The sequence below is a fragment of the Oryza brachyantha genome, chromosome 8 (assembly GCF_000231095.2).
Source record: "Oryza brachyantha chromosome 8, ObraRS2, whole genome shotgun sequence".
In the NCBI taxonomy this organism is placed as follows: Eukaryota; Viridiplantae; Streptophyta; class Magnoliopsida; order Poales; family Poaceae; genus Oryza; species Oryza brachyantha.
In genome coordinates this window covers 15,748,626-15,757,527 of record NC_023170.2, presented here as the reverse complement: position 1 = coordinate 15,757,527, position 8,902 = coordinate 15,748,626, and the positions used below count along the sequence as shown (strand labels likewise).

At 42.3% G+C, this 8,902-nt stretch overlaps 1 protein-coding gene across 1 annotated transcript; it reads right to left on the bottom strand.

Moving 5' to 3' along the window:
- Positions 1–3,276: 3,276 nt before the first annotated feature.
- On the bottom strand, positions 3,277–6,178 carry LOC102714669 (transcription factor bHLH130-like). The gene is made up of 6 exons (XM_040526910.1): positions 5,241–6,178; positions 4,716–5,071; positions 4,463–4,618; positions 4,284–4,349; positions 4,038–4,106; positions 3,277–3,792 (listed from the first exon to the last, which is right to left on the bottom strand). The coding sequence occupies exons 1-6, from the start codon at positions 5,704–5,706 to the stop codon at positions 3,727–3,729; spliced, it is 1,179 nt and encodes a 392-aa protein (XP_040382844.1). The 5' UTR covers positions 5,707–6,178; the 3' UTR covers positions 3,277–3,726.
- Between the last annotated feature and the right edge of the window lie 2,724 nt (positions 6,179–8,902).

Genomic DNA, 8,902 nt, shown 5'->3' with positions numbered 1-8,902 from the left:
ACGGCGCGGGGTGGTCCGTTCGCACGTATAGTACGCGGACGTGCGGGAGACTTTTCTCGGTTCAGAGCTTTCTGGGAAGTGGTGCGGTACTCTGTATCGGTTCCTCGCGTGTGCGTCAAGAAAGCGAACGGAAAGGTTTGGAAAATTAGGAAAACTCGCTCAAATATTATCTTATCTTTTCTCTTCTATTTATACTTATGATTTAAAATTTAAATTTTATCCCTTAAATCTAAAATTGATTTTTTGAACTTTTTCACCTTAGTTTATTTTTATTCTTAACTTTTAAATCGCTAAGAATATATATATTATTCCTAAACTATTTTTAGCTTATAAATACGTCGTTTGGCTTTTTTATAAAACAAGCTACACAATCCTCCCCTATCCTCTTAGTTAAGAGTTGTTTTTGTTACGAATACCATCTCCTAACTTATTTCGGCTTAGAATTGACCTCTATAACCACTGCTCACGTATTGTTATTTTCTTGGTATATTTTATCGTTCGTAATATAGGGTTCAAAGCCATCTAATGAGCGCACGTAAAACAAGAATAATCATTAGCATATGATTAATTAAATATTAGCTATTGTAAACTTAAAAAATAGATTAGTATGATTTTTTTAAAACAACATTCATATACATTCTTTTAGCAAAAAATATATCGTTAAGTAGTTTGGATGCGTGTGCATGGAAAAGAGAGGAAATTTAAAGTCAATAGTTCACGGCGAACGAGCCCGCGGTTGATATGGTTACGAAACTTACTGCTGACAAATACAAATCATATAACCCGTTCAACAGTAATCCAACCTGCCCTACTTCGGCTCATGTGGTTCGGCTAGGTTACTATTGAAAATCGTCTTATACCATGAATAAACATGTCTAGTCACAAAATTACATAAGTGGTTACAATCGGACCAATTCCAACCAAAGTAAATTAGGACGTAGATATTTACAACGAATTAATTTATAGAAATAAATTAAAAGTGATATATGGGGATTTTGTAATTTTCCATAAAGGTATACTCCCTCTGTCCTAAAATAAAACAAACTTTTGATCATATGTGTCAAACGTTTGATCATCCGTCTTATTTCAAAAATTAAAAAAAAATTAGTCACACGTAAAGTATTGATCACGATTTATCATCTAATAAAAGCAAAAATATTAATCGTAACTTTTTTAATAAAAATGCAAGATTATAGCTAAAAAGATCGGTTTATTTCGAGACGGCGAGCAGATATCTCAATCATTCTTCTACCCTACTACCCACGCCGCACCTGTCATTCAGGTATACGTGCAGTGTTGAGTCCATACTTTCCTCTTGGAAAAAGATTCACATGAGTCCTGCCGCGTCTGGCATTGTTAATTTGTTGTGCTTACGTGTTTTTGTATGGGAACTTTTGTTTATAGTTACTATCTTGGGGTATTTTCTGATTTTTTTTAAAAAATATAGAATAATAATGCCCATGCTTATACACCCATACGCCACTACGCATACACACTATTATATTTACACTACGGAAATTGGATCACTAGTACACACTCAAATTTTAATCCCTAACATGACTAAGTGTCTGAACGACTAAATTGCAATCAAAAAGCATTTGTAAATTTGCAATATCTGCGCGCACTATGAATTGGCTCATGCACCCACACCTCTGCTCCTTTGGTGTTTTCCCTTTTTTTTTTTGCAAATTTTTGTGGGATTGATTTTAAAAGTAACATTTGATTTGATAAACAACCCTTGCTTCTCTTTTCCTCATACAATTGCATTGTGTATAAATGTTGTCCCTAAACACAATCTGTATTTTCATGACTGTATCAATTAATCCATATCATTGTAATATGATTAAATTTCATAATATTACATATGCTTTTATAAAATCTCTCCCAAAAGGTGGTATATAAAAATACAGATTAACCATCAAGTTTTATCATGAAACTTTAAATTTAATGCATAGTATTGTGAAACTATATGTTTAACATCTATTTGATCGCAAAATGTTGCATTCCCATGTTTTCGTTTCTTCTTATATCTGCAAGCTAAAATTTAAATTTTCCATCTTAAACCTAGAGTAGAACTTAGAGTTTTTTCATTATATTTTATTTTTCAGTCTTGCCTTTCAAATTGCCAAGAACAGATATGTTGAAGTTTTATTCATAAATTATTTTTCATTTTCAAATATATCATTTGTTTCTTTAAAAAGAACAATCTCCCCCTTAATGTTTCTAGACCTGGTAGAACAAGGGCATTAGGATCTAAACTCTAAAACATATAGTTTTGTGGAAACTCCATCAAACCTATGGAAATCTGTAGTTTCATTATAAATTTGATGTAACACAAGAAATATTGTGACACAACACTTTAAATCTTTAGTTTCGTGATGATTTAATAATATATACGTAGTTCTTGGGAATTTACTTTTATATAGTAAGTTAATCCAGCACATCTATTTCAGAATTTGATCGTTGCTATGACCATGCCATAAGAAACATTTCAATTTTAACAGGGATAGGAAACATTATTCCAAACTTATTGATCCGAATACCGGATATAATCCCAGAAAACTACTCGTAGATTCCAGATAAACTATAAGCTCGTGCCCGTACTTTTATGCCCCAAGAAAATCCTACCAATCATTTTTCTTTGGTCCAGCTTGTGATCAGGATGGGTGCAGTGCAGCTAGCTGCTTTTCACTATTTGACCCCATCCCTTTCTTCTCCTCACACTCTTCCATCAGCCTTTGTTTTTCTTTCCTTTTTTTCCCTCCCTAATACAAAGATTTTCAGACCAAAGCCAGAAACCCAATTAATAGAGACATTAGAAAAGTAGTATCACGGACAAACAGAGAAAACCATGGCCCCAAATGCTTGGAGAGTTCCCACAAACCACGGCGCCCATTGGTTTCGAGATGAGGATTGAGATAGACATGTGTAATTTGTTTGGAGCAGATGAAATGACAGTGACCATTGACATTAAAAAACACAAGAAAAAAAGATATAAAATCGAGACATCAAAAAAAGAGTTGGCAACGACATGTTTCTTCCGTTCATTGAACCTCCTCATAACAGGTTCCGTGAACACATCGGCTGACCTTTTTCAATCAGAAAACTGCTGAAAAGAAGTGCACAAAATCTCACTGCCTTTTTCTCCTATGATGATATGAACCACCTGAGCTGAGTAAAAAAAAGATAACCCAACAGTAAAAAGTGGCTTTCACCACTTGATGAAGCCCGGATCATATACACCTTGCAACAACTTGACCGCAAAAAAGAGCAAAGGGACGAAACCACACTGCAATAGTATTTATTGGCGATATGAGCAGGTCGGTCAGAGCCATGGTGTTAAATGATGCTACAAACCTACAAACTTATTACTAGCAGTAACTTCTCTACTGTCGAAAATGCACTGGACATGGGGGCAAAAGTTACAAGAAAACTATACAATTGTTCCTCCCATCGCCGGCCCCTTCTCCCTGTGTTCTTCTTTCTGTTCTTCTTTTCCCTCATCACTTTGATGAATCCTGATGATGCCACTGCTCCATTGCCCCTTTTGCTTATGCAGTGCCTGGCACACAAGCTTTTCTTCCGTATGCCTCTCTAGAAACCCCCAAACAAATGAAATTAACCATTACACATCTTCAGAGATCTTGGCTTTGCCTAGCTAATCTCCAAAAAACAATCGTGTGTTCTTTTCTCAGAGTCTCCAGGACGTGTACAGAGCTTTTTTTTCTAGCCAGAGTACTGCTGATGCTTACTCGCTGAGCAGGTGCAGCTAGCTCGGCTGTCGCTTAACACCTGCAATGAACAGAGGGACAATTTGCAATGAGTAACGGTCAAATCTTCTGTACTGGATTGTGTAGTGTAACTTTTGGATAAAGACCCAATAAAAAGCACCCTTCACCCTCAGTCACAGGGCAAAGCGGCCTTCTTGATTTGGACCTCACTGGCTAGGGGAGGTTGACTGTTATTAGCAACTGGTTAAGCTACGGATGATATAAATTGCGCTTACATAAAAAGGAGATTATCACTAATCCGCTTACCTTGACCTGCTTCTGAAGATCCTTGATGTAGTCAACAGCCAAATCCAGCATGTCAGCGGTGTTGGTTTGCTGCAGGAAAACGGAAATGTTGCAGGTTTCAGACAGGTTAATTTTTGCGTGGTCCTTGTACTGCACATTTGCAGATTTGCTGCGGCTGCCACTGTAGTAGTAGTATTTGCTAAAACCAAACACTGTTCTATTGCCTATTGGGGAAGAGAGAGAGAGAGGTGACTGGTGCAGTGGTACCTTGTCCATGTTGGGGACGAGTTCTTGCAGCTTCCTGATTCGCTCGCTGATCCTTGTCCTCCTCACCTGCGCGGATCAACGTCATGGGGAAGAACGATCAGATCAGTCACCTCTGGTGCTCGTCGGGTTGTTGCAATTGGATGCGAGGAAAGATCCAACGAATTTTTTTGCTATTTTACCCGCTCGGCGATGCTGCGCGGGTGCGTGGCGCAGCCCCGCTTGGCGCGGATCTTGCAGGGCACCGCGTCCTGGAACTGGAGGAACTTCTCGATGGCGGCCATCTCCGACGACGTCTTGGGCAGGCTGAACTGGTGAGCGAGGCCGCCGCCGCCGTTCTGCACCAAAAGCAACGAGTCGTCGTCGTCAGCTGCTGCGCAAATCGGTTTCGCCAATGGAATTTAGTGGAATTGGCGGCGAGTTTGTTGAACGGACCTGGGCGGGCTCCGACGACTCGCGCTGGCGCTTCACGCCGGAGATGTTCTCCGGCATGAGCGACGACTCCTCCCACCCGGAGCTGCTCATCGGGTACCCGGAGAGGTAACCCCGCCCGCCGCCGCCTCCGCCGCCGGCGCCCTCGGGGCTGCTGCCGCCGAGCTCCTCGCTGCCCATCTCCGAGATCTGCGACATCAGCGACCCCTGCCGCGACGAGAAGCTGAGCTGCCCCTTCAGCCTGCCCCCGCCGCCGCTGCCGCCGGGGGAGTCGGCCGCCGCAGCGTTAGCGCCGTTCCTGAACCCAACGCCTCCGCCGGCGCCGGCAGCCATGCCCGCCCGTAGCATGCTCCCGTACCCTGAAATTGAACAGTGCGGCGCGCGCACGCACGGCTCAGTTCCGGAAATGGAAATGTTGCCGAGAAGAGAAGAACTCGGACAAGAACAGTAATAATTGCAGCAGCGAGAGCAAGTAGGTGTGTGCAACCACCATTACCAAAAAAGGGCTGGAATTAAGGAAGTACTAACCGTTGTCCATGCTCAAATGATTGAGGAATCCGGCAGGGGAGCTGCTCTGACGGATCAGGCTGCCGCCGCCGCCGCCGCCGCCGCCGCCGGCGTCAATCCCGGTGGAGCTGACGGTGCGGTAGAGGCCCTCGACAGAGGGCATGTGTGGCGGCTGATGCTGGAACATCATCTGGTTGTGGTGGTGGTGGGAGGCCATGGTGGGGTCGTCGGGAAAGTGCGCGGCGGCGGGGGGCGGCGGCGGCGGCGGCGCGGGAGACTTGTCCCGGATCTGGTGGTCGGCCAGGAAGCGGGAGAAGACGTTGTCGGCGGCGTCGGGGCTGGCGGCGCGTGGCGCGGGCGGGAGGAAGTCGTCGCAGAACTCGCCGAGCAGCGAGCTCGGCGCCGATCTGTACCTCAGCAGGCCGGACGAGCTCATCGGCGGCTGCACCGGGAGGTTCAGATCCTTGGAAACCGGCGAGCCGTACATCACCTCACACCTCTCCCTCCCTCCTTCCCCCCCTTGATCCCCTCTGCTCCACCACCTCACCTCAAGCTCCAAATCAACAACCCAACCCAACCTCCTGCTATCTCCGCCTCCTCGCCATGAACACAAACTCACAAATCCAATCCAATCCACTCCACCACCAATTCAGCAGCCCCGAGAAAAAAGAGAAGAAGAAAAAAGATCAGTGCCTTTCCAACTGACCGACCAACGAGCTGAAACCACCTTTACTCTCGCTCCTCCCGACCTCTCCCGCCTCTCAAGCTACGCCTCCGCCTACCTATCTATCACAAAAGCTTGAGAGCGAGGAGGAGGAGGAGGAGGATGGTGGCTATCGGGAGGTCGCCGCTGCTGCTAGTTTAATCGGCGGGCACGGGGGACGCGATCGTGTGTGCGTGGAGCAAATTTTTATATCGTGTGGGAGTGAGAGCTTCCGCTTCGCTTCGCTCGCTGTGGCTTGAGTACTCCACCGAGGAAAAGGAGAAGAGAAGAGGAAAAAAAAAAAGAGGCGCGAGGATTACGAAACTGCCCTCGTGGGCTTCGGTTTGGGGTCACCGCCGCGGTGTGCGTGAGTTTTGGCCTTCCCTCGGTTGACATGCGTGCGGTTCGATCTGTGGTCGTCGGGCTGAGCTTGCTTTTGGTGCTTACCCTCGGACTCACATGACACATCCTGAGCAACATAAAAGTCCCATGGGTAGATATAACATATTTTAGTATTACTAATCTGAATATCTCTATATCATATTTATTGTATTAAAATATATCATAATCAATATTACAGTTGGTTTTAAGGATTGAGGGAGTATTACACCTAAATGTTTATTGATGGATCGCGTGTCGTCTTTAATCATATGTTTTCACGCTGGCTCATCTCATGTAGAGGCACTTATATTTATATTTATTTGTGGATAAAATTTTTTTTCATAGTTATTTATAATGATTTAAAAGTAAAGTGATAAAATAAACTATGACAAATTTTTTACAAAATCAACTATAAACTAATAACTTTAAATTTTTGGTTTATAAGTAGTCGTAAAAGCAAAACAATATAAGATATAAGGCTTGGTTTCTCCTATTATTTTATGGAGGGTATTAGGGTTTGGAATGTTTGTAACAATCAATAGTATTGTGTGTCTCATAAATAGGGTCATCTTTTGGCTTTTGCAACAAAAAAAAGTCAAACGGCATATTTTAAATAAAAAAATAACAAACAAAACTTTTATCTAAAAGTCAAAACCGAAAAAAAAACTATAGTAAAAAAATCTTAAAATTAACTCTAAGTTTAAGGTTGAAATTTAAATTTTAGCTTATAAGCAAAAGCAAAAGCCAAAAAGATGACGGTGAAGGTGGCACCGACCAATATAGCTTTGATTTTGCCTGGATTCAAATGGACATGTAGAAATACAAGGCAAAAGTTAAACTTATAACATAACAACACGACTGGCACGTTGCGAAAAGAAGTTCACATGTTATGTTTTTCTCTTGACTCCATAGAGTTTTTCAAGCTTTGCTTTTAATGTATGCCACCACTACACCGTTTTCATTTGCTGGTCTCTATGGAGAATAAGTGTGAGACGTGGGCTAAAATGACACGGGTGGATATTTTGCTAAGCATTTCATTTATTTTACATCGACGACGGTGATGGCGTTATTTCAATATCATAAAAAGTTGGGAGTAAAGATAGCAAGGGAATGACTATGTCATTTTACAATATTATAAAAAGTTTCGAGTAATAAAGTTTTCCGCAGTTTTCACATTTCATTACGTATTTAATTTATTTTGTAAAAATTTCCATGCCGCGGATATATTGATAGAATTACAAAAGTGTCTGACATAAATAGTAATCCTTGATTTTTTAAATTTTCTTGAAAAAAATGATTTCAGTGCTATCAATCATGAATTCATGATCCATTGGTAATCATCTTTACTTATTGAATAAGGTTACCATAAGTAGGGTTTACATTTGAGAATAATGTTAGGTAATTTTTCAAGCAACACTTTAGATCCACAAGGAACAATTGCCACCATAATGGCTCAAAAACCAAAAAAGAAAACTAACACCAACTAAAAAAACACAATAACCACAGGAGAGAGAAAAAAAAGAAAGAAAAAGATCCCCCACTAGTGTGGCTTTACACAAGAGGTGGAGTGACAAAGAAATGACACAACAACAAAAGGCAAAACCATGGACAGAGGGAGGAGGCCTCACACCATTGGTGGCTCTACGTGGTTGTATGGTTTCAGTGATTTTTTTGTCACTTATCACATCATATGTTCTACGCTAATTAGAAGTATTAAATATAGACTGATAACAAAACTAATTGTATAAATAAAGGCTATTTCATTAAACGATGTTTTAAGCCTAATTAATCTATGATTAGTAAATGTTTACTGTAGCATCACATTCGTTAATTATGAACTAATTAGACCCAATAGATTCGTTTCGCAGAATAGTCTAGATTACACGATGAGTTTATTAATAGTATATGGAGTATTTAATATTTTAATTAGTCCAAACATTTAATGCGACAAGTACTTAAAAAACAAACAGGGTATAAACAAGCAAAGTTGAAGCACCCAAGGCCCCCTCCGGCCCTCCCAACCAAATGGGTAAGCACCTGAAAATATGCGTCTTGGTGAGGGGCATAGCGGAGAGAGATGGCCAGCATTTTTTTGGTGGCCGTTTTGAGCAAACGCAGCGGAAACTATTTTGGGCAGCGGGCGAGCGAGAGCGGCACTGCAGCAGTGAGGGGTTTGACGTGTTATCCGAGAGGATAGGATGGGTGGAGCGGAGTGGCGGGGTGTGGGCGTGGGGGCCGGGAGCGGGGGATGGGATAAATTCCGAGCTCTTTTTCACGGCCAATCTGAACCTTTTTCTTACGCGCGTCTCTGCAGAGGGGACAGTGCAGGGTGGGATGCTGGGACGTGGTTTGGTGCATGCACCTTCTTCGTTCATGTCTGCGCCCCCCCCCCCCCCCCCCCCCCACCACCTTCTCTCGTTTGATTGATCGCTTAATTTCTCGCTGCCCTTGATGCCTGACATATCACATATGGGTCCGATGGCTACGAACTTTGTGTGTCTAGGACCTGTTTAGTTCACGAAACAAAATTTTTTAGGCTGTCATGTCGGACATTTGACCGGATGTCGGAAGTAGTTTTTAATACGAGTAAAAAAATTCA

Excerpts from the sequence above, each read along its gene's own strand:
- LOC102714669 (XM_040526910.1), bottom strand. The coding sequence starts at position 5,706 with ATGTACGGCTCGCCGGTTTCCAAGGATCTGAACCTCCCGGTGCAGCCG. Across the intron at positions 4,107-4,283 it reads TCGTCCCCAACATGGACAAG|CAAACCAACACCGCTGACAT; the intron begins GTACCACTGCAC and ends GTTTTCCTGCAG. Across the intron at positions 3,793-4,037 it reads ATCTTCAGAAGCAGGTCAAG|GTGTTAAGCGACAGCCGAGC; the intron begins GTAAGCGGATTA and ends TGTTCATTGCAG.